Source organism: Oculina patagonica, chromosome 6 (genome assembly GCF_052425735.1).
Source record: "Oculina patagonica isolate OP01 chromosome 6, crgOcupat, whole genome shotgun sequence".
NCBI classification, from domain to species: Eukaryota; Metazoa; Cnidaria; class Anthozoa; order Scleractinia; family Oculinidae; genus Oculina; species Oculina patagonica.
Genome location: NC_135763.1, coordinates 10056567 through 10080963, shown reverse-complemented (window position 1 = coordinate 10080963; position 24397 = coordinate 10056567). Strand labels below are relative to the sequence as shown.

At 38.9% G+C, this 24397-nt stretch overlaps 3 protein-coding genes across 3 annotated transcripts in view; 2 read left to right on the top strand and 1 right to left on the bottom strand.

Annotated features, from left to right (window-relative positions):
- The first annotated feature begins 2064 nt into the window (after nucleotides 1-2064).
- LOC144656459 (uncharacterized) lies at nucleotides 2065-14041 on the top strand. The gene is made up of 9 exons (XM_078516676.1): nucleotides 2065-2194; nucleotides 2268-2315; nucleotides 3439-3657; nucleotides 6172-6335; nucleotides 6829-6938; nucleotides 10881-11109; nucleotides 11839-12039; nucleotides 13419-13520; nucleotides 13648-14041. The coding sequence occupies exons 1-9, from the start codon at nucleotides 2101-2103 to the stop codon at nucleotides 13912-13914; spliced, it is 1434 nt and encodes a 477-aa protein (XP_078372802.1). The 5' UTR covers nucleotides 2065-2100; the 3' UTR covers nucleotides 13915-14041.
- LOC144656280 (uncharacterized) lies at nucleotides 8815-9552 on the bottom strand. Its single transcript, XM_078516513.1, has one exon. The coding sequence runs from the start codon at nucleotides 9550-9552 to the stop codon at nucleotides 8815-8817; it is 738 nt and encodes a 245-aa protein (XP_078372639.1).
- Nucleotides 14042-17112: 3071 nt separating the features above from the next.
- Nucleotides 17113-24397, top strand: part of LOC144658816 (kinetochore protein NDC80 homolog) — a 17287-nt gene continuing 10002 nt past the window's right edge. The window contains exons 1-14 of the mRNA XM_078519299.1: nucleotides 17113-17387; nucleotides 17535-17605; nucleotides 17892-17926; nucleotides 18035-18121; nucleotides 18913-19007; nucleotides 19615-19717; nucleotides 20051-20155; nucleotides 20375-20474; nucleotides 20581-20607; nucleotides 20733-20800; nucleotides 21731-21780; nucleotides 22590-22684; nucleotides 23113-23156; nucleotides 23574-23735. Of these exons, the coding sequence (XP_078375425.1) occupies nucleotides 17215-17387; nucleotides 17535-17605; nucleotides 17892-17926; nucleotides 18035-18121; nucleotides 18913-19007; nucleotides 19615-19717; nucleotides 20051-20155; nucleotides 20375-20474; nucleotides 20581-20607; nucleotides 20733-20800; nucleotides 21731-21780; nucleotides 22590-22684; nucleotides 23113-23156; nucleotides 23574-23735 (1215 nt within the window). The 5' untranslated portion in view covers nucleotides 17113-17214. The remainder of the gene's footprint in view (nucleotides 17388-17534; nucleotides 17606-17891; nucleotides 17927-18034; nucleotides 18122-18912; nucleotides 19008-19614; nucleotides 19718-20050; nucleotides 20156-20374; nucleotides 20475-20580; nucleotides 20608-20732; nucleotides 20801-21730; nucleotides 21781-22589; nucleotides 22685-23112; nucleotides 23157-23573; nucleotides 23736-24397) is intronic.

Here is a 24397-nt window from a genome sequence, read left to right as displayed (position 1 = left end):
TATGCGGATTCTGACTGAGAGTGCGTACACTGCTAGACTAGTTAAAATGAGCTAAAATCAGCAAACTTAGAATTTCATTTGGTGCGAGTAGTGCTTCGCAACAATCTAGACTTTGAAAAGATTTCAAATCGAGCGTTTTTCCGATACTGACAACTTAGTTCTGGCCTGGCAAACTACATGTCCCACAAGTCTTGGACGTTGTTGGAGATCAAAACATGTTTGACCGCAAACAAAAAAAAACCAAAAAATACATTAAAATAACAGAACCTAACATTATCAGTCCGCGGTCCGCCTTATCTAGTGCAGCACTGAAACGCATAACGTTTATTTCAAGAAATTAGATTACTTTTTTGAAGTGTCAATCGATCATTAAAAAAAGTACTGAAACAATTCAAAGTTGCGCAGAAAACTGACATTCAGCATGACTTTAAACACTTTGCGAACAGTTGCGTATCAAGAAACCGATCTAGACAATTGCTGACTGTAAGCCATTGTTGAGGACGGACCAATTTTTTGGTGAGGGGGGGGGGGAATTAAAATTGTTTGCAGTTTTAAAAAATCATTGTCTGCAGGATGATGTAGCAGGAAAAATTGTTTGCACAGACAACTACACTGAAAAAAATTGTTCGTCTTGAAAAAATTTTGCTCCCCCCTACAAAAGAATAATTGTCCGTCCCCTGCGTATCGGAGAAGTGCTTTAGTGTACAGCTGAGGTGGTTTACATCACGTTTGCTCATGACTTCGTATAGAAAGTTTTGACGTCACGACGGCCATATTGGTGTACCAAGCCATTTCTCCGGGAATTAAACTCTTTTTTAATGTAAAAAATAATATTTTGTTTTAGTAAACAAATGTTGCCGCTGGTCACGCGCCGGGTGAAAACGTTCTTCACCACAAGCCCTGTTCTCGTCCCTGTTACGCCTGTTGGGCGGGGTTAGAACATGGATGGGAGACGAATTGAAAATACTCCGCCCCGAAAACTTTCTACACTTTACGTTTTTTCTTAATTTCCTTTTTTTTTTCATTATATCGGCTTTTTCGATCATTTTATTACAAAATTTGAATACTCCAGGGCAATTCGTGAAGTCCCCTACACGCTAAAACTTGTACAGATAGAACGAAAAAATTGTTTAAGCTGAAATCATTTGACACAATATTAACATGGCTGCCCAAAAGGGCAAATTACATTCTAAACAGTCAATACTAAGGTCGTATAAATGCATAAGAAGCTTGTCATTGTTAACTGAAAATACTTTAAGATTTAATGAAAAATACTATACTGAGACCTGTCATCTGAGAACTTGCTAAAATTCTATCTGAGGATGGCTGGCTCAGTCAGCAGAAATGTTAGTGCTGAACTTCAAAAATCTACGTGTATTAATTTATGTATATTTTAACGAGGATTTTTTTCCTATTAAATGTGCAGTTGGATTGAAAGATGATTGACGTCCACCGCAGGGGGGAGGGTTGACTATCGATATAGGTACATCACAAACGCTGGGTGATGAATGTGCCGATATTTGCTTTTAAGAGGAGCCACAATCCCCGATTATTTTTAGAGCACCATAAACCTTCTTCAGTGTACGTGTAGAGTTACCGTTTGAATCGAATGGCCAAAGCCCATCCTATATGAACGAACTTTTAGTGCTAAACTCTGAAATAAATGAAAGAAATAGTCGATATGGCTCTGTCAACTTGGCCTGCCCCCGTTTCAAACGAAAAACCGAAGGAGGGCGATCATTTAGCGTGAGAGCAACTAGACTTTGGAACACTCTTCCCAATTTCTTAAAGAAAAGTGAGAGTCTACATTGTTTTAAAAATGGCCTAATTGATTTTTACGCATCTAGCCTTAAGGACATTCATCATTTTACAGTTTTTTAATTCTTAATCCCTATTTTTAGAAATTTCTGTATTTTAATTCAAATTTTAAATTGTATATATTATGTAGTTGTAATTTGTAATCCGAGGGCCGCTTGTTTGTCAGTAGTTTTTACTGTTTGCCGTTACCCTCTTTTAATAAAGTTGATTGATTGATTGATTGATTGAATCAGTGTTCACGTCATCCACCCACGAAAACATAACAAACTCGTCTTGGTTGCCATGGTGACAAGCCATGGCGGGCCCGCGCGAGTAATCGCGAACTTCGCGATATGTAGCGGAAAGAACATGGGTTCCGCTGGCAGTTGCAGCAGAGGTGAGCTTTTTTTCTGCTGTTATTTTGCTTTCTATGGCAAAAAAAATTAATAAATACTATTCTTTATTTATAGGAGAAGTCGTTCAACATGAAATACCAACGTTCAAGGTTGTTCTAGTCGGTAAGTTATGCATTCGATCTGCCGATCATGTGTTCGGCAAAAGCGGCTGCTGAATTATGAAAATACATCTGGATAAATCTGCAGAGCTTTATCAACGCGTTTCTTAAATCATTAGCGGGTTTATTCCTTGATGCAGATTTTTAAGTTCACTGCTTGCTTCTGAAGCAAAGCGCAAGTTTCTTTGACCAATTTTGTCGAATGAGTGAGCGACTGTTTACCATCGATACAAAGCTATTTGTTCAAAGAAGCTTTCAAGTTCAATTGAATTGTCTCGCTGAATGCTGTTGAGAACGAATGCTTTGTTTCGAAAAGCAGTGGGTAGGTGCGTTTAATATTGCAGAACGAAATATGGTGGACCATCTTGCACATTTTATTTATTGTTTTAGTATGAGATTCGGTAGTCAAACAAACAGTTTACTTTAACTTCGTTTTAATGATTTCCGCGAAGCTATTAAGATCCTTCTCGCTGGATCCTGCGCGGAAAACATTAGTTCTTGAAAAGTTGATAAGCTTAATAAAACGACAAGTGCTATCGGCGAACTGTTTTCTTGTGTTCCCAAGGAAAGAACTGTTCGTTTCAGGAAATCACAGCGTGAAAGTCAGTTTTCCATAATTATAAACAAGAACGATATTTTGTTTCTGACTTTTCCGGTCCTTGTCACAAGTGCCTGGTTTTATTTTTAAGGGATTTGTTTTTGCTTCATATCCTTGGTTTTTAATTTTTTTTTTCTAGCAACGAGGATTGGTTTTTAAATTTGATAATTCTATGGAATGCCTAAGCCTGCATGTTTTTACAGAGTGGTTTCCGCATAATCATTGGCATGTCAATCACAATGGACTGCAGGGATAAAATTCTGTGATTCTATGTAAACATGCTTACTTGTAAATCATTGCACTCTGTTGCGAGGATCTGCAGTCGCCCTGCCTTAATGATGTGCTCTTGCTTAGTCCCAAATGGGGTATCTCATCACATTTGACATATTGATGGAAACAGGGGGGGGGGGGGGAATGGGTGATCACATTTAATTAGAAAAATCTAATATTATGCTGCGATGGATGTGTAACTGTTGCAATGTTATTCAGTTCCTTCTGTTTGAAATTATAATTTTTGATGTCATTTTAGGTGACCCTGAAGTTGGAAAATCCAGCATATTTTTACGCTACACCAAGAATCAATTTGACTACAGCTATCAGCCCAGTGTTTCTGTGAGTATCGGCAATGTTGTGAAGCATGTCAACATCCCTTATGAGACTATAGTGTCTGTGGCATTATGGGACCTGCCCGGCCGAGAGGAAATGGACTTGAGAAGAAGTTACTACAAAGATGTGGATGCTGCTATTGGTAAGAACCAAGTTTTGTAATAGTGTACCGAGTGTCAGTCAAGGTATGCGGTGGTGGATCTAGGGAAGGACTCCTCCTTTTTTGTTGGAGAATGAAGACCTCCTTTCACCCCTTTCCAAGGTTGTCCACTTCACTCTGGACTCTTTTTTTACCCCCTCCCCCCTTTTTCCTTTTATACTACTCTCTGATTCTTAGAATTGTTACACTAGTTGGTGTACATAGGTAAGGAGGTCAGTATCATACCTAGGGAAGGGCCCCTCCTTTTTGTTATAAAAAAAAACATAAGGCCTGAACCAGCCAAAAAATGCCTATCTTTTTTGGACAAAAAGAAGGCAAACCTTCACCCAGGGCCTTTCCTTTTGATCTGCCACTGGAGGTATAGGCATTGACGTGTTTACTTCTGAGTGGGATGTAAAAAACATAAGTCTTCATGGGGTCTCCAGATTGCGAGTTGTTACTATAGACTATCACACACTGCAAACTGCTAACATGATGAGAGGTGTAAGTCTCAAACAAAGTAAATTAATTATAAAATATTTTAAATTGATTTATTATAACAATTTTGAGTCAAAAACAACAATGAGCGCCAAAAGTGTTGAGACAGTCGGCACTTTTTGAGTACCTTGGACAAATTTTACCCCTCACCCCTTCAATATAACCCCCTCCCCCCGAAACAATGTTGTGTTTGTTATCTGCAAGACTTGTCTCGTTTGAGTACAACATTGAAAAGGGGGAGGGGGAGTGGTTCAGAAGCGGCAGCAGATTAAAGGTGAAAAAACGGGAATTTTAAATTAGTATCAATTTCATCCAACTGTCTCTTATTATTAAGGACTTTTGACGCCCATTGTCTGAAAGGGAAATCTAGCTTTTTGCAATAATTATAAGTGCAAACTAAGAATCCATGTAAATACAATGTTTCGTGGACTAAGACGCATTTTTCTGATACATAACATAACGGATTACCACGGGTAACCACGGGTAACCAAACAAATTAAAAGGAATAAGAATATCTTATTTCTCAACTATTTTGGTTACCCGTGGTTACTCGTGGTTACCCGTTCATTTCGAGAGAAGAGGCCGTTTTTCACATGTTATTGACAAGCTGTTTGTTGAAAAATCACGGATAGTTGCGATTCCATTCAATTACATGCATTTTTACGTGATTAAATGAATAATATCGTCAATAATAACGTGAAAAGCCGTCAGAGTCACGGGCATGTGACGTTTTACGTACCAGTTGCGTGACACCGTCACACAAGGCGATCGTAGGTTCTAAACTACGCGAAAATAATCGGTGGAAAGTAATATATATTCGATATTTGTACCCTGTCCATTGTTTACAATTATTTAATCCATTGTCTCGTTCATACTTGCAATTATTCTGGAAATTACGCCTTTATCTAGAGAGTTCACGGTATCGGAGATGCGTCCTCAAAACAGACCAAAGGTTATGAAAGTTATATGTTCTTCTTTAGTGCATCGTCATGTAATTAGATTTACCATTTTAAAAAATACTTCTTCTTTAGCTAAGAGATACGCAATGCGTCCTTTCCACAAGCTGTCATCGCATTCAAGTTTGATCTTTCGTGCAATTTGTAGAATCTTTTTCACATTCCATCTGTAAGTAGTCCCTTTTGCCGTGCTTCAAGGAACTTATACCATTTGCTACGCCAAAACATTGTCCTGTTCTAAAAGAAACGTGTCTTGTGCTGGCGCCTGCTTACCGCATTAGTTTCTAGACAGTAAATCGACCCATCCCATTCCTTAACCTTGGGATTTTTCTAAGACTGGACCGCTTTTCCCGGGAACTTAGTTTTTCGTGGCGTCCGATAGCTTTCCTCGTCACGCATGCTCGATTTTTTCCTTTGCTCTAAGCAGCTTTAAAATGCGATACAAAAACCCCGAGATATTTAAGGTTGTTGCATAATTTATTTGGCACCTATAATCCTATTAATTTATTTGCAAAGCAGACATACGCACGTGTTTCAACACAAATTCTAGCCTTAAAAACGATTTGGCCTTGTTTATGCGCAGGTCTAGCCGATTTGTGACGTCATCGCCAAATTACAATAATCACGATATTTACGCGCTAATTAATCTTTCGTAATGCAGCGCAGTACCAATGTGATCACCTGATTCTAAAGAATAATATACGTTTGTGTCCATGTTATGTATTTTCTTATTTTCAAGATATACCGAAAATTCACCTTCAGACAATGAGCGCCAAAAGTGTTGAGACAGTCGGCACTTTTTGAGTACCTTGGACAAATTTTACCCCTCACCCCTTCAATATAACCCCCTCCCCCCGAAACAATGTTGTATTTGTTATCTGCAAGACTTGTCTCGTTTGAGTACAACATTGAAAAGGGGGGAGGGGGAGTGGTTCAGAAGCGGCAGCAGATTAAAGGTGAAAAAACGAGAATTTTAAATTAGTATCAATTTCATCCAACTGTCTCAAGGACTTTTGACGCCCATTGAAGTCTAACAATGTATTGGTATTTTACTGTCCTGCAGTTGTTGTTGACATGGAAGATATCGACTCAGTAACCATGGCAGGAACTTGGAAGCAAGATATTGTCAACAACGCAGTGTTCACTGCCAATTCTGGAAATTTACAGGAGGATACAAAAGATTCTAAGCAAATACCTATTTTGCTTTTGGGGAACAAGATGGATAAGGTACAGTAATGATTGCCAGAGCAGACTCTTAGAAAGTATTTTACTTACTGGTGATTCCCCAAGGGGGGAGAGGTGGTACTCATGATATCAAGTGACAGGGAGGATTGAAGGATTTTTATGGGTTTGAAATTTTTAATTTTAAGATTTTTTGGGGGAGGAAAATTTGGCAAGTATTATTTTGGGGGTGGCTTGCTTTAAGTAGGGATTTTTGGGGGGTATTAGGGATTTTTTGGGTCTTGATATTTAGCCCTATTTGATCATTCCCATCACTTGAAAATCCTGATTCACCTGATTCCTAGTTTTGAACAACACCCTCCCCTCTCCCCCCTCCCTGGAAAATGTCATCTCCAGCTTATGACAGTTCTTGGATCCTGGTACTTGTCAGTCAACTTAGTATTGCATCACCTGCCATAGGAAATGACCCTCCTAGACCAGACTAACTGCTCGTAGTTCCGGCTTGATTTTTTTTAAGTTCCTGTTAATAAATTTGCAGCTTAAATATCAGAATAGTGAAGAGGAAACAAATGACGATGAAGAATTGACCAACTTAGAGTCAGTGCGAGTACTCGAGGGTGTGGCTTTGCAACATGGCTTTGTTGGAAGGTAAGTTCATTCATTCTGCTACCGGTAGTTTTGTTCAAATGCTCAGGTTACAAGCTAGTTTAGTTAAATGCATGTACAGTAATTTATTTCCTTTCATTACTTACGTATTACTTATTCCTCTTCGTCCCTGGTGGGACATAAGGCGGCAACGATCTGCTTCCATCGGGACCGATCTTTTGCTACAAGTTGTGCCTCGCCCCAAGTCAAGTCCATCTGGTTTAGCTCGCCCATCACAGTACGTCTCCAGGTTGTCTTGGGCCGCCCTCGCTTCCTTTTTCCAGGTGGTGTCCATCTAAGAGCAGTCTTCGGGATACGGTCTTGGTCCATTCTGAGGACATGTCCAAGCCAACGAAACCGGCGGCGTTTGATCTCAAGCACCACACTTTGGCTCTTTGTTTTCTTGTAGAGTTCTTCATTTGAGATCTTGTTAGGCCAGAAAATGCGGCATATCCTCCTGAGGCAGCCGTTGTGGAAGGCGTTGATCTTGTTCATATCGCTCTTTACCACACGCCAGCACTCGGCGCCATACAACAAAACTGGCTTGACAATGCTGTTATATAGCCTAAGCTTGGTTCTAAGGCTGTACTGCTTCAATCTCCAGACGGGCTGGAGTCGTGCAAATGTACCGCGGGCCTTCCCGAGCCTTGCCTTGATGTCCTTTCGTGCTGCACTCTCCTTTGCGACAAGACTACCCAGGTAGGTGAATTCCTCAACAAAGTCAAGTGGTTCACCATCTGTCGTAATCGGTACATCAGGGGTGGCATTGATGTACATTACTTTAGACTTAGAGGTGTTAATCTGCAAGCCTGCCTGTTTGGCAAACCTGTTGAGCCTGTCGGTCTTCTCCTGTAGATGATGACGATTGGTGGAGAGAGCAGCAAGGTCATCCGCAAAGTCAAGATCTTCCAGTTGGGAAAAGAGTGTCCATTGAATGCCACGGGGTCTGTCGGCCGTTGTTGTGCGCATGATCCAGTCGATGGTGAGCAGGAAGAGGATGGGTGAGATGATACATCCCTGTCGCACCCCTGACTTCACAGGAAACCATTCTGACAGGTTGCCATCAACAATGACACTGCACTCGAACTGCTGGTAGAATGAGCTCATAAGTGTGACCATCTTTGGAGGGACTCCGTATGATCGCAAGATCTTCCATAGGGTGTCACGGTGCACACTGTCAAACGCTTTCTGGAAGTCAATGAAGTTGATGTAAAGAGGGGTGGTCCACTTGATGCACTGCTCGATGATGTTTCTCAGAGCAAAGATCTGATCTATGCATCCGCGGCCTTATCTGATTCCTGCCTGTTCCTGTCTCAATTTAGTGTCAATGGCTGTGTCTATTCTGGCAAGAAGAATCCTGCAGAAAACCTTGGATGGAATTGACAGCAGTGTGATGCCCCGCCAATTGTCGCAATTTTGGAGGTCACCTTTCTTAGGAATCTTGACAATTAGGCCTTTGGTCCAGTCATCTGGTATCGTGTCTGTCTCCCATATGTCTCTGAAGAGGTCCGTGAGGACCTTGGTTGACGTACAAAGGTCAGCTTTTAGCATTTCAGCATGGATGGAATCTATGCCTGCGGCTTTCCCGCTCTTCGTGTTTTGGATGGCATGCCTGACCTCAGCTTCAGTAGGGGGACTGATGTTGATGTTGAGAACATCTTCTTCTGCCGGTGGAGGGTCAGCAGGATCATCTGGTTCTGGGCGATTAAGTACCTCACCGAAGTGTTGTACCCATCTTGCAGCCTGCTCACGTTCTGTTGTGAGGTTGTTATTGTCCTTGTCTTTGACAGGGGCAGACTGGTTGATGTTTTTACCACAGAGTCGCTTTGTGATCTTGTAAACAGCGCACATCTCTCCCCTTGCAGCAGCACGTTCAGCTTCACCTGCTCTCTTCAGCAAAGGCTCTTTTGTCATTCCTAGCGCTCTTCTTCACTTCTTTGTCCTTCATCTTATAGGCTTTTTGGACCTGCTGCTGGACCCTGAGTGACTTTGTGCTCAGTGCCTTGGCTTTCAGTTGTTTCCGTTCTTCTATCTTTTTCCACGTACCAGGTGTTATCCATTCCTTGTTCTTTTTCTGTCGGTAGCCTAAGACACTGGTGGCTGTCTCAACGTACGTCTTCTTAATGGTTTCCCACTTGGTGTTAATGCTAGAAACCTCATGGTCTTCAGCCAGGGCGGCAAAGCGGTTCTGCAGTCTTAACGCAAACTCTTTGCTGGTGGGTGGGGACTTCAGTTTGGCAACATCAAGGTGTTTCCTGTGTTGGTTTGACTTAGCTGCTTTCCTTAGTTTTAGCTTGATGGTGGCTGTAACTAGGTAGTGATCGCTGTTAACATCGGCACCACGACAAACTCGAACATCATGAAGGGACCTGCGCCACTTTCCATTGATCAAGATGTGGTCGATCTGGTTGACAGTGGAACCATCAGGAGACTTCCATGTGAGCTTGTGGATGTTTCTGTGTGGGAAGATGGTACCGCCGACTACACAATCATTTTCTAAGCAGAAGTCAATTAGACGTTCGCCATTGTCGTTCATCACACCGCATCCATGTTTCCCCATAGCTCTGTCGCAGTCGGAATTGTCAGCTCCGACTTTGGCATTCATATCACCCATCATCCTTTCATAGTAAAGGTGTATTTAAACTTTTTTCTCCTCAACAAAGAATTGAAGGCTATGCAAGCAGAAAAGACTATGTCTTTAAAACCTTCACATATGTTTTATGGGAGAATGAAGTAATCAGCAAACAAAAGTTTGTTGAAATGGACCTTAACCATTAAGTGCAAACAAGGGTAGAACAGATTTGTATTCAAAAAGCTCTGCCCCATTTGGGTTTATCACTTTTTTCCCAACGGAAATGTTTTCATTTGTCAAAAAAAATTGTTTGTTTTTCAGACACCTTTGTTATCAGCTTCTTGAATTTTACAATCACAATTAGCATGTGGCTAGTTAATCGGGCGGGGCCTGGGCCCGATTCATAATCTGCACGGAATTTTTTTTTTTTTGTCGGTAAATCGATCCAGACCCACGCGGCCCAGCCGGCTCTTCTGTCACGGTCACGCAAGATTTAATATTCTTAATAGAGATCAGCCGATCACTCGTATTTAACATGAACACTCTACTCTCTAAAATGTATAATTTTGTTTCATTCCATATTTTACAAGAAGAGAGGGCTGAATATAATCACATAGCGAAAACAAAGACCGCTTGGACATGTCCAAGCTATTTAAAACTACCACTACGTCAGACCCATGTCACGCGATCTCTCGCTTGTAGCTATATAAATAATCATTCACCTATTTTCTGTTTGAATACTCTGCGCTCTGTTTGTGTGAAATATTTATTGTTGTGTTACTCAAGCGTTTGGCTCGGAGCGAGTACAAGTCGTACAATTTACCCGGAACGTGTTAAATATTGCAAAACGACGACTTATTTTCTGGATATCCCAATTTTTGTTTTGAGTTTACGGTATTTTGAGAATCGAAACGTTATCGAAACGTAAGTTGCAAGCTCAGCAAGAATATGTCAAAGCACGGGATACACGTCGTCGCGCCAGGGGAATTACCAAAAGCTTGTCGGAAGACGCTAAACGGAGAAACACAATGGGATGGCCTTAGTCTACTCTTTATTTTGGCGTGAAAGATGGCGTGGTAAAGGAAATTCATGTCACGTTCACTCCGTGACTAACGCAAACACGACTTGCGTGTTTCTCAAGTGACTGCTTTTCTAAAGATTTTTTTTTACTGTGTGGTGCCGTGCCTTTAAGCCCAAGCACTGTAAGAGGTCAGGTGGTCAAACATTACCCGCACGATTATAAACTGCTTGCAGTTCTTGTTTATTTTGCATACTATGGTTAAAATGTAATACATGATGTGTGAAAACTTGAAAAATTATAGAACATACTTTGACCACTGACACATATTCTAACCTTGTGTTTAATGTTTCAGTGTTACTGTGTCAGCCAAAGAGAGTGACAACAGTGTACATGCTGCAATTCAGTCTCTTGTACGACACTTGTTACAACAGAATATGAAGAAAAAGAGGTTTGCTGCAAAAGGAGGCAGGTTTACCAAGAACGACGAAGAGATTGAGGAGAAAAACTATGTTACCATCAGTCCTTTGGAAATTACAGAGAAAAAAGAGTTCATACCACTTATTGTTACTAAAGTCCCTGAGGTAACTGTTTATTATATTTTGGGTGGGTATGGGCCACCTGGGGCTCCAAAGTAGCACCCTGTTTCATAAAGATTTTGCGTTCAAAATGATTTTGGCTGCCAATAATCTGAAACTTTCATACATTTGAAATGCCATACCCCGTTCTAGAAATTGTCTCTAAAATGGATATCCTGTTCTAGATTGGGAGCTCAAAATCATGATCCCGTTGGGCAGCACATACCTGAGTGTATAGGCATTTTGGGGAGTATTCCTCCCAAGGTTATTATATTGCTACATGTATGTACACTACTGAAGTTGCAATAAGATGTGATGGCATGATGAAAGATGTAGACAGGAGATTGCACAAAAGAGGCTAGACCTTTCTCTTTTTACTTTGTCTGTGTGTTAATGCCAGGACATCCTTTGTGAAGCTAGGACTTGTATTTTGGGTGAGGTTTTGCACTCTTCCATTGTCTTGACAATTGATGTCCAATGGTGTTCCTGTGACAGGGGTGAAACCTTACCTACCCCACCCCTACAGGAAGGGATGTACTGAAGGGAGGAGGGTGATGAATGGAAGTGACTGTGGATCCACTTAAGCTTAAAATATTTCTAAACTTAGAAGTTTAGCTTGTAATTTGATTCATTTGCTCATCAGAAAATTAAAATGGATTACCTTGTAAACCTTTTGGGGGAAGGGGGCAAATCAGCTTTTGTTCACTCTTGAAATGCTTGACTTCTTCCTTGCAGTTTGATGTATTCTTTGCTGAGTGCAATGGACCCATTGAAACAGTTCAGAACACAAGTACAGGACTTAAGGATGCCATGAACAATTTTAAGAGAGCTTGCAGTGTAGCAGGAGTGACGAGCAGCGCTAAGGCTAGTCTTGAAGAGTGCATTGATGGACTGAAACAGCTTATAAGAACAGATGACGATGAAGATGCACTTGAGGTTAACATTACATTGTTTGTAGTGATAACTTGTGGCATAAAAATTGGTATTCTTAATGAGAATACTTGCATACTTGCGATCTCATGATATTTTTAATTGGCATCCTTTACAATATGCTATTATAATCATTTCATCGGGCATTGTGGCGTATTTTGCTGGCTAAAATGGAGAATTCAGCAGGCTAAAATATATTTTAGCCCGCTGCCGTGGACCAATCAGAAACAAAAAAATAACGAAGCCAGCCAATCAGAACTGAAAACCATTCAACTGTTCGCGCCGTTTTCTTGCTGGCTGGCACAAGCTGGCATCACTTCAAGCTTTGCTTAATTTGAGTCGAGACGCTTCCATCTGCAATTGCAAACTGTTTTTAAGCTTTATAACGACAAAATTGTTGAAGGACTGAACGGGGAAGCAAAATCTCAGTCTTCTCAGCTAGATGAAAAGGAATTTAGAAACTTAAAGACGGAATCCAGGCGGCGAAGTAATGTAAGTTTGTCTTCGTTAAGCGAAACTCGCTCAGTCGAATTTCAGGCATATTCCAAATTGCCAGTTCAGTTAACAGCACAATTAATTTAAACACTTCTAAATGACGACTATTTCTTTGCTGCTGATAGAATTTTGTAATTTCCCTTTCAAGCAAAGATTGTTTTGAGTAATTTTGCGGTTTTCTGCCGAGTTTTGTAAACTTTTAAACCTGATTTACAATCAGATATAAACACCGACTCGCAAGTCGGCAGCGTTCAAGATATCGCTTACTGTTTTTGTATAATAACTAAATACCCTCTGAAATGATTATAATAGTAATAGAGTTGATGTTCTTGGGCGTAAATATGTTTTTGGCCCTTCTCAGAGCTCATTTTAGCCCTCGCCTGCGGCTCGGGCTAAAATGAGCTTGAGTCGGGCCAAAAACATATTTATGCCCGCAAACATCAACTCTATTGTTATATTAGTATCAAATAGAAGAATATTAATTATCTATCTATTATTTATTATAACACACATAAGAAAGTAATGTATTAAGTAGTTGTATTTTTATACCTTAATAGTGAAGTTTAAATCTAGGAGCTAATGGCAACTAGCCAACTAAAGTTTATTTCTGAGAAGAAAAGGCTGTGTACCTGTACTAAGGATAGCTGCCCAATTTTTCATTAGCTCATGATGGCTATTTTGGGCAGCTATGAAGTCATTATTATTTTATCACTACCAATTTTTGTAAATTTTATTTTATTTGCATGGTACAAATAAAGCTGTTGTCATTGCAGAGGAACTATTTTTCAGTGATCTTTCCTTCCATGAAAAGCAATGATGTACATGAACTTTACTAACAATAGCTGGTTCATACCTGTCCAGTTTTTTCATTCTGCCTTTCTTCCTTGCAGGCACATGAAGATGGAGGGTACATAAAGCTGATTGTCAAGGAGGAGTGTAAAGATCGTGTGCCTGGCCCTGTGCAAAGAGTACTTAAATCATTCCACACAGAAGTAAGAGAGTTATATGTATTTTCCATTTTGGACACTTAATCCCCATCATGGGTGGGGATAGGAAGTACCCTCCCCACCCCTTCACTCCCCTCTACTCTTTACTTAGAAACTTTCTTTTTTCTGTTAGGTTGGTGCTGCATCTAAAAAGGTTCTAACCCAGTCTCCTGGTGCTCTAAACAAGCTTCGGGAAAATGAAGACAAAATAAATGAGCTGAAACCTACAGCATTTGAACGTGCAGTTGCTCGAGGGATGACGCAAAGACGAGCCAGGGCTGCAGTGATCAACATAGATGCTAACTGTACCAGGATAGGGGAAGCTTTGGCTGCAGCAATGGAAACCATGACAGCTGTAGATAATGACTATAAAAGAATTAAGGCTGCTATGCTTTGGTAACTTGCTACCCCAATAGTAATAATAATTATTGGCTATTTATGACCCTGCAGGGAGGCAAGTAGAGTTGAGAGGGCTTGATACCTAGCAAATCAGAGAGAAAGCACATTATTTTGTGTTGTTATAAAGCCAGAATTTTTTCCCCAACAGCGCATGGTGTCATTGGCTGCCTTGAGGTCACATGACAACTCACAAAAAATTTGTTTCCCCCGCCAGAAATCTCTGAGCAGGAAACATTGCAAAAACTATGATGTCAGAGTGTAACAGTGCTCTGTTGCCAGCGAATGTTTACAAACGGCTGCCTGTCTTCGTTGTGCTACATAAAATTAACAAATCACTTAATGACTGATCCCTCAGGAAACCAGTTAATTTTAATTCCCTAGAGACCAGTCATTAAGTGCTAAATGTAGCCTCACTGTAAATGTATGGTTCTAAAGCAGACTGATACCGAGACGATATTTGTTTGAGTTTTAATTATTCCTTTACTCAAATAAAAATCAAACAAATAACCCAACTAGATAAACTCTTAAAGCTCTTATATCCCCACCCCACCCCCTTTTTGTTAAGCCCCCTCTTAATCTGGAAGCTCATATTTTTTAATAAGCTTCCCTCTTTTTAAGCCCCCCCCCTGCCCCCCGTCCCATAAAAGAGTAACCCATTTATATATTATATATATAATCATGGACTTTACAGTAGGTCTGAATATTTTTTCAATATGAAGAATACCACTCAACTGATATATTTCATGTAGGTAGTCAGTTAAAAAAAGAAATTATTGCATCAAAGTTAAAGGGAAATATGCTTTTACACACTATTTTGGAGACTAAAATTACAGGTAAGATGTTGTTCTATGATGATTATAACACACTAAAACAGTAACTTTTACTTTCACATACTTCTCATCTGCAGCCCATAACTTAAATAAATGTGTGTTAATCTGTCAGGATAGTTTACTATAGGCGCCTGACTTATACAAAGTGGGTATGTGTGAAAGCTAGGTTTGTCTAAACAGGTTTTGTCCAAGATTGCTGCCATACAATATTTGGTAAAATCGTTTTTTGGGAAGGAAATAGCACGCTCAATATTCATTTATACATTCTTCTCTTCTCGCATGCGAAGGCAGCCGGATTTTTTCTACGTTTTCGTTGTTTTTGTTTTTTTAAAGAATAATTATATTAGGGTACATTACAACCTTCATATAAAATAAATGTCTGGTGACGTTCAAACAAATCCAAACACTATTTAAAGAGGTTTAAAAGTATTAGCTTTTATATTAGCACAGAGGTTGGCCAACGAGACTTTTGTTTCAACTGCATTACGCAGCTACGTTCGTTTTTAGGAAAATGTTACCAACAAAATGCTATAAAGAATTGCTGGGGTGTAAATAACCAAGACGTTATGTTATAATTAGGTAACTATTTATGTAGCTGACATTCTATACATGTTGTACATATTTTACCCTCTATTCAAAAGGTCTTAAATGTTTTATTTAAAGCATAAAGTATTTTTATTTTTCTAAAGCAATAACGTTATGCACTAAATACTGTAAATAAAACTACATTTGAATAAAGACCGTCTTGCCTTGTTTACTGTATGATTCAACAGCATGCATGAAACCAGTACAAATTAGGCTGGGTTACTTACATTGTTATAACTCAGGGGTTGACGACAAGGCTCGCCGAACTAACTAGAAAGAGGGTCCTGAAAAGGGAGGGGATCCCATTTCCCATCCCACGTTTTGCCCAAGTCCCATTTCTCAGCCTATTATTCCCCCAAATTTTCCCATTTTTCAGTCCCAGTTACATTATGCATTGTGTTAAGCTTGTGATTCTCAGTCCCAGTGACTCGAATCCCATTTTCCCAGTGAATATTTGCCCAAATAGGGCGGGGTTAGGGCGGTATCTACCGGAACCCTTTGGAGGTTGGGAGAACGTAGGAGAAAAAAACGTGGGAACGCACAGGGAACACATGATGTATTAGAGCGGTTTGCTATTAAAAGTAGCTAAAAGTCGAATGTTATTCGCATTTGCTTTGGTTTTTGCATATACGTTTAGTGATTGGTTTAAAAAATTTGGGCCACTTTCTCGACCAATGTGAAGGCAAACCAATGGTCACTCACTTGCGAACTTTTTCCCGCGCTTTGCGCCAGTTATATACTTACTTCGTGTTTTGATTGGTTCACGGGATTGTCTGTATCCTTTGTGATTGGCTAGAGTGCAAACTTTGGTTTTGGTTTCACGACACTCACTGCGGGAAAACCTATCTGACGCATTTACTGGTTACGCATGAGGATACAATTGGGGTAACGGTATAAATTAAAGGCAAGGGTCGCCAAGCTAACCAAAAACGTCGGAGAAGGCAAAGATTCAAGTATCAAGCGCCAATGAATTGATTAATCTTGACAGAAACATTAGCACACGACAACAACGGGTTGTTGACATTATCCTTGCGCCTTGCTAAGACCTTCTAAAATAGACCAAAATAGGACTGGTTCTTGAAGACATAGACATTTCCGGGGGGGGGGGGGGGCACTCCCTATAATGGCCTATACGGGGAGGCTCCGCCTGAAAGGGGTACCTTTTTCACGCTTCAGGTATATAAAAGGGTAGGAATTTCACCAGTTTAGGTATGTGAAAGGGTAGGGAAATTTGTCATTTAGGTATTTAAAGGGGCCTTTAATAAAAATATTTCGAACAGACGCACCTTATGGCTCTATCATTTTAATTTATTAAACGCTACATAAAAATGAGAATAAGACTTCCTGTTTTAGGTATATGTCATGTCATTTAGGTATGTGAAAGGGGTACCCTTTTTTCAATAAAAGGTATACGAAAGGGATGCCTTTTCTGTCAAAATGGTATATAAAAGGGTAAGCGGTTGGTCGTAGTTTATTTCAGCAGTATTTATGGATTTTTGCTACCTGGTCCGTGAAAAAATTAAAAAAAAAACCAGTGTTTGCTAGCTAGCGCTGTCATTAAAATTGGATTAGATTTTTTTCTCAAGTCTGTCAAGCGTGAAGCGAAAAAGAAGAGCAAGTGGAAAATGGTCGGGGTACCATTTTTTATCGAAGGTGCATAAAAGGGTTACCTTTTTTGTCAAAAATAGGCGAGTAACGCCCAAGGTTAGGTCCCGTGGGTATATTTCATGACGCGTACATAACCAATTTGATGGCGTGCGAGCAAGAGCGTGAACTGGAACCGAGCTTGTGAGCGCGGTTTTCAAAGTGAAACGTTCATTGTTGTGTGAAAGCAGTTTGTTTGATCGTAGTTTTCGTCTCGGATCTGTTATATTTTCTCCCCCAAAATGAGACGAACAACTCTCGGAACTTTGAACATAGGAAATCAGAATAGACAAGTTGTTCGTGAGAAGAAAAGTTCTCTTGGGCCGAGACCTTCGATAGGAAACAGGACATCTATTGGAAGACCTTCAACATCAGGAAGACCTTCGCTTGCAAATGCAAGATCTGCGACCGGCAGGTACGCAAAATTCATGTCTTGTCATTCCTTTCCATACTGTTTTTGTATGATTTAGTGATCTTACACAAATGTTGATTGATTCCTATACCATTTTAGTTGAAAAAAAAGAATAATATTTACTAGCTGTGGTGGTATTTAACCTTTTAGGAGGCCATCTAGCCAGTATGGAAGGGATAACTGTGTGCAAATGAAAGATCCACGACCACTCTCTGACAGAGGTAGGCATTGTTATAAGCTCTGCTTCTTTCAAACAAACGATGCTTACTGTTTTTCCAGTATAACTAGTTACACAGTTTCGCCTGCTGGTAATTGTAAGGCATTCTTCAGATTTTGAAATGTCAATACTGTAATCCTTTAATACTTTAAAGAAGACTAGGGTAATTTTAAAGGTATTGCTGTAAAATTTCATCCATCAACAGTAGAACAAAACCCTGCTTAACATTAATATTACATAACTATGGTGTGAACTATACTAAAATAATCCACTATATTTTTGTCCCCCAGGATATCAACAAAAGATGATCAGATATCTTATGGAGGTATGTGTAGAATATAAATACCGGTATTTGTGAAAACTTGTGCTTATTCACATTGCTGGTAGTTTTGCACAGTTTATGAATTTAATGAAACTATTTTCTTTCCTTTAGTTTCTAACAGAGTTCAATTATCCACATCAAATCTCTATGAGAATTCTGAGTGCTCCATCTATGAAAGAGTTCTGCAACATTTTCCAGGTAATGTAAAGTCAGATAACTGTCAGAAGTCTGCAACAGTGCAAGCCTGCAACAGTGCTGATCATAAAAAAAAAAAAAAAATCTATCTGTAAAAACAGTTGCTTTTGTAGGCATGTTGTCTCCATGGGACATTTCCTGTGGGTGTCTTCATTATAACAGAAGGGTTTAAAGTCTAAAACTTCTGCTAATGCTTTTACAGAGAATTTACCTTTTTTACACATAGCATTGAACTTCCCATAAGTGGACACCCTGACTGTTAATGGAAAGGTTTAAATGTTTGTGGCTGGGACCATGACTAAGTGCTTGCTTTTGGGAGGTGTCTGTTAAGCCTGGTTTTTCACTAGCGACGCAAGCACAAGCGCAAGGATAACAGCTCTTATTTCTCCGTGAAAACGGCTTCGACTCAAGCAAAAGCACAAGCGCATTGCATTTTGATGCTTGCCCTTGCGGCAAGCACAAGGATTGAAATTTGTCCTTTTTGCTTGATCGCGCTTGTGCTTGCGTCGCTAGTGAAAACCAGGCTTTAGCTAGAGGTTTGACTAAAGGGCTGTCATTTGGTTTTTAAGCAGCTGTAACATTTATATTGAAGTCATCTGCACCCATAGAATTTTGTTCTGTATGCAAGTGTAACATAAGTCCAATCAACATTGTGATTTGTCACCTGTAACATCGAGTGAACTCAAGCGTAATGGGTGTAACAGGTTACGACCCTTAATGACAGCCCTGGACTTTGATCAGAGCTGATCGCATTTACCAGACCTTTTTTGTTCTTCTTTCTTCTTAATGCTTAGTTTCTGTACAAGTACATTAAGGCAGACACTCAGAAAACAACAGCACTGGAATCAAAACCAACAGAGGAAATCCCAAGGATCTTTAAGATGCTGGGGTATGTAGGCTGAAAGTCAGCATAAAACAAATTCTACAGCAAACTGTAGCCTGAATATTCCCTTGTATCCATCACAAGAATGCAATACATGTAGTATGATGTACAGGGATTTTGATAAGACATGGCACTTGCTGGATTCTGGGCCGGTACTCTTTTGTGACTGGCCGGCTAACATTCATGTAGCTTCCCATAAAAGGGAAATGTTTTCAGCTTCTTACACAACTCTTCAATGAGCACCACGTTAAGGCAGCCACCTACTTCGAATCTTGTTTAAAGCCCTGACTAACAGAGGTGTTTTTCTGAAGTTTGTTAAAAAAAAACTCTAACTGATAGATGATGTTTGAGTACCTCAACTGAGATCTGTGTAGTGCCACTGAATGATTTTTGCTGATCATTCAGTGATTGCAGATGTTTATGTCCTGTTCACAACCATTTGATCAGAGTTATTACACTACACTGATCTCTGTTAAGCTGCATGATCAGTAATTATCAAAAGAACATGTCATATTCTCTTGGTATTATCATCTTTCTATGCTTTGTTGTTTCTTCTTAAAAGTGTTTTATACAAATTAAACTTGTAATAATCCACATTTTTGCATGTCTACAGTTACCCATTTACCATTTCAAAGAGTAACTTGTACTCTGTTGGTAGTCCTCATGCCTGGCCTATGGTACTCGGAGCACTTTGCTGGCTTATAGAGCTAATAAGGGTATGTATCCTGTCAAGATTTATAACCGGTACTTATTTATTTAGTTCAAACAATGAAGTCTAATTTCTGTAGTGTTAGTATTTCACCTCTTGTCCCATCAACGTAGTTAGTGGTCATATTTCTTTTTCTTAAGTCTCACCTAAGCTGAATTGCATCAGGATTGAAACTGTAGAGCACACAAGAACTGTGTTTGGCCGTCTTATTGTAATTTCTTTATACAACAGAGACTCTAGAGCAGACATTCTAAAAAATTAATTCCCTGTGGCAAGTTTGTTAAGTACTATTATTGTTCAGGCCTGTTTATTGTATTCTAACCGCAATACTGTCCAATAGCATGCCATGAGTGTTGGTCAAGATATTGAGGGGCATGTTCTGTTCCCAGAGGACAACTATGGAGCGAGTGATTACCAAGAAGAAGGCCCACAACCTGAAGACAAGGTATAATAAAATAGCACAAAATTATTGATCAATACAGAATTATCATCTGATCTATCTACTTGTAGTTACTTATAATAACAATCTCAAATGAATTCATTTTCAGGAAGCCTTTCATTATGAATAAATCTTAATGGGTTTTTTATTACTTGGCGTCTGTCATTGGCAAATTTTTTACAAGAATGCACAGTGCAATAGTTTTCATTTTTTGTATTATTTCAGTACTTTTTTAGGTATCTGGAGAAAAGTTATTCAGCATTCATGATGGGTAGAGAACTTGATGAACTGGGAGAATATGACACTGAGTTTATCGACAATATCAGTAAGTTTGTTGACATTTTACACTTGATGTCTGATTATTTACTTTTTCAAGATGTAAAATCTGGTAAGTGCATCTAGTTCTCATGCTCCATTCTTTTTCTTCTAAGGATCAAGGAATGCTGCGCTACTTGAAGGTAATCTTTTCTTTATCATGACAATGTATATGGTGATCTTGTGGAAATCCTTACAGGTTTCGCATTATTGAGTCACACAAATCATATATACAGTGAGTCATAAAAGAATGTTGAACTTTTTTTAGGAATGGAAGACCTGATCAAGGAAAGTGTATTGCTTGAAGAAGAATTAAATGCCTTGAAAGATGACTCTGTAAGTAGAATAATCACTAATGTTGATGATTATGTGTCTGAGTGATTCTGTTTTTACCATGATGTTATTGTGGCATGAGTGTAGCCACACCTCCCATACATGTTTACCGTATTTATTCGATTAAATGCCACAGCATTTATTAAATTTTTTGTGACTCGAGTGCGGCGTTTATTTGAGGGTGGCGTTCATGCAAAGGCGGCGTTTACTTAAAATTCAATTTATTTCTTGCTAACAATAGTTTGGTAACTGAACAATCGAATTTTAAAAACAGAAAAGAGTTTTATTGCTTGTCTGAAAGGGCATTTACAATATCTTAAAAACAGTAACACTGTTACAATCAAGGAAAAACTTCTTTTAAGGCTTGCCTAAACTTGATCACTACTGCATTTGCTTTTTGACTCTATTATTGGAATAAACGCCGCATCATGATGCGGCGTTTATTCGAGGGCGGCTTATATTACCAGTAGTATCTCTGCCCTAATGTGCGGCGTTTATTCGAGGAAGGTGTTTAATCGAATAAATACGGTATGCACACACCTAGAATTCAGAAATTGTGAGGCAACTGCAACCAGGGTACTGCTGAGTACAAGGAAGCATGCTGTGCCAGCCTGGTGTAAAAATGTATTTGTGCATGACAATTACAAAAAGGCTGGACTATAAGTGTCAAAGATAACACACTGAAGTGTTGTTCCAAAGAATACCATCCTCATACCAAGGGGCACCTGAAGAGAAAGCATTAAATGATTGAAAATAGATTAATGATTGGAATAGGATAAGATCTAGGCATATAGTATAATTTTATCTCACCAGTAACATTGTACATAGAATATATTTATAAAAAGAAGGAAAGTGAAATTATAATTTCGTTTAACAAAATTTATGGCATCATAATTTCAGTATTTAAACTTGTTTTTCTCTTTTCTTTGATAGTCACGTCTTCAGACATTAGCAGAAAGGAAGATAACTTTAGCCTCTGATAGGTCTGTATTGCAAACTTTTTTTCATAACAAAGTATTTTCAATAACTGTTGGAAAGTTCAAAGTAATGTATAGTAAACTATGACCTTCTAAGTGATCATTGTCAGGACCAACGCTAGCCGTTCCCTTACCAGTGTCCACCGAACAGTGACGTCCTCTTTGAGAGAGTTTACTGTACTTGTCAAATACAAAGCATGTATAAAACCTAGTAATTAGTTTGACATTTTTCAAAAAAATCTATTTGCTAATTCATAAAAGTGGCAAGGAGGCCTAAAAGAAACTAAAAAGCTTAAATTAATTTGGCCTTCTTGAATCTTTAATTTAATTACATGGAGTGCTGTGTTATTTAAAAACAATAATTAAAATATTAAGCAGAATTATTGAACAGTACAACAACACACATAACCCTGATGCAAAGAAAACTAGATAAATAAAGTTCAAAGGCCTTTGGGAAAGTAGCCTACACACAGTAATTTTGTCTGATTTCTTACTTGCATCACAAGTTCTTTCCTATTTGTGCTGGGAAACAGAACAGGTTATTGAAAAAGCAGCTAGTAGGTTCTACAAGTCCAGCTTAGACACCGTTCACTAGCTTGACACATGTTAACCTCAGTTTCAAAATGTTGCCTGGCTGATTGACTGTTTTTATTAAATCTTATAGCCTAGAAGGAAAAGTAAAAATCACAAGCTATGAAAAAAGAAGACCGTGAACAAGATCTTCCAGTGGAATTTACCAAAAGTGAATAATTTCTTGTGCCTATGATATAGGTCTTGGTGTAAAAAAAATTTAAATTCCAATCCTTGTCTTGCAGAGAAAAGTTTCAAAACTACTTAGGAGACTTGGGGAAGCACAGAAAGCAGTTAGAAGAAAAAAATGATCAGCTTGTCGAGGAACTGCAAGGACTGAGTAAGAGCCATTTAGGGTATAATAAGGATACTGTCAGTATCTCTGTGTGTACCTGTTTTGCTAGACTGTTCACAGCCTCTCTGTTTTCCCCATTGCTCACCCCATCACGCCTCCCGTTTTGCCCATGCATCCAGTTTTCTAGCAATTCTTTCTCGGAAAAAATCCGAGCAAATAGAGGCCTGTAAACAGTCTACTGTCAATATTTCCAGACAAAGTGTAACAAATATTGTTGGCCGCAAGATGATTCTGTCTTGCAGTAACAATGTTCATGGTGACATTGTTACATCAGGCAGGTTACTTCTTAGTATCAAAGAACTTTTTTTCTTGGTAATTAATTTTTGTTCAAGACCAAACATTAGAATACAACCTTGTGTCCCCTGACTGTCCACTGAAATCTTATTACATTGTACCTTGTGTGCATTTTGTAGAAGTGGAACAAGATGCCGCAACACAAGAAAATGCCATGCTTCAGGTGAATAATGTTTAATTAATAGACCATTAAAATTTGCTTAAAATAATGCTTCACAAGTTACATCTTTTCTTCTATTATGCTTCAAATATCTGAAATAGAATTGATTAAGACAATATTTACCATGTTTTAACAGAGCTGTAGAAATGCAACTGAAAGTTGGTGAGAATAACAAATGTTGAGGAAACACAAGCAATAGGCAACATTGCGCTTCCATGCTTGGGTTTTGAACCCAAACGTATATGTGTTTACAGTACATTTAGACACTATGAGTGGTCCACTGCTTGCTTAAAAAATTTTAATTAAATAAAAGTCGATGTTTACCAGTAGGGACACTAGTTTTTTCTTTTTGAAATCATCAACGCCTAAGACTGGGTAAAATGATCAATTTGTTAACTTGGTATTAAAAATGTTTTACAGCAAACTCTAAACAACCAGGAGCTAAGTGCTGCAGACGTTGAACGAATGAAGCATGAGAAAAGAGAATTACAGAAGGCCATTGAACAACTGGAAAAGGGAAGAGATTATTTTGATCAACAGATCTGGGAAAAAGAGATGCAGTATGCTAAAAAACATGAAGAGGTTAGTTTCAAACAAACAAAAAACAAGTTGACATATTCCAAGAGTATGCTTTGCAACATGTTTAAGGATGCAGCATGTAAACCATCTTGAGCAGTGCTCTTTAATCACATCCATCTTTGTTGCTTTCCCTTATTTTTAACCTTTGCTGGGCTTGTAAGAAATTTGTAACTAAAGAAAGTTATGATTTTTTTTGGTATAATTTTTCAATTGTTTCCAGTTTATGGTAATACAGTTGAACCCGGCTATTTGAACTCGGTTATTTCAAATTCCTACTTATTTCGAACTAAAACCCATTTCCCTTGAATTTTGCATTTCGGTCATTTACTATCGGCTATTTCGAACTCCCAGTATTTCAAACTATTTTCAGTTTCCCCTGGTGGTTTGAAATAACGAGTTTCGACTGTATAGGATAATGTATATAAAACAAACAAAAAAAACAACGGAAATACCAAATTATACCATGGGGTAAAATTGAACCCCAACATACCGGTAGTTTATCTTACTAGCGCCCTAATAAGTTTTGTGGTTTTCAGTGAGGTATATTTTTGACTGGCAACTGTTGTCTTTCTCATAAATATATAATGAACCCGTCACCCATGCTAAGGAGATTTAATGAAATTGACCAAGACTAATAAGCAAAACAAACCTGTTTACCACTAACA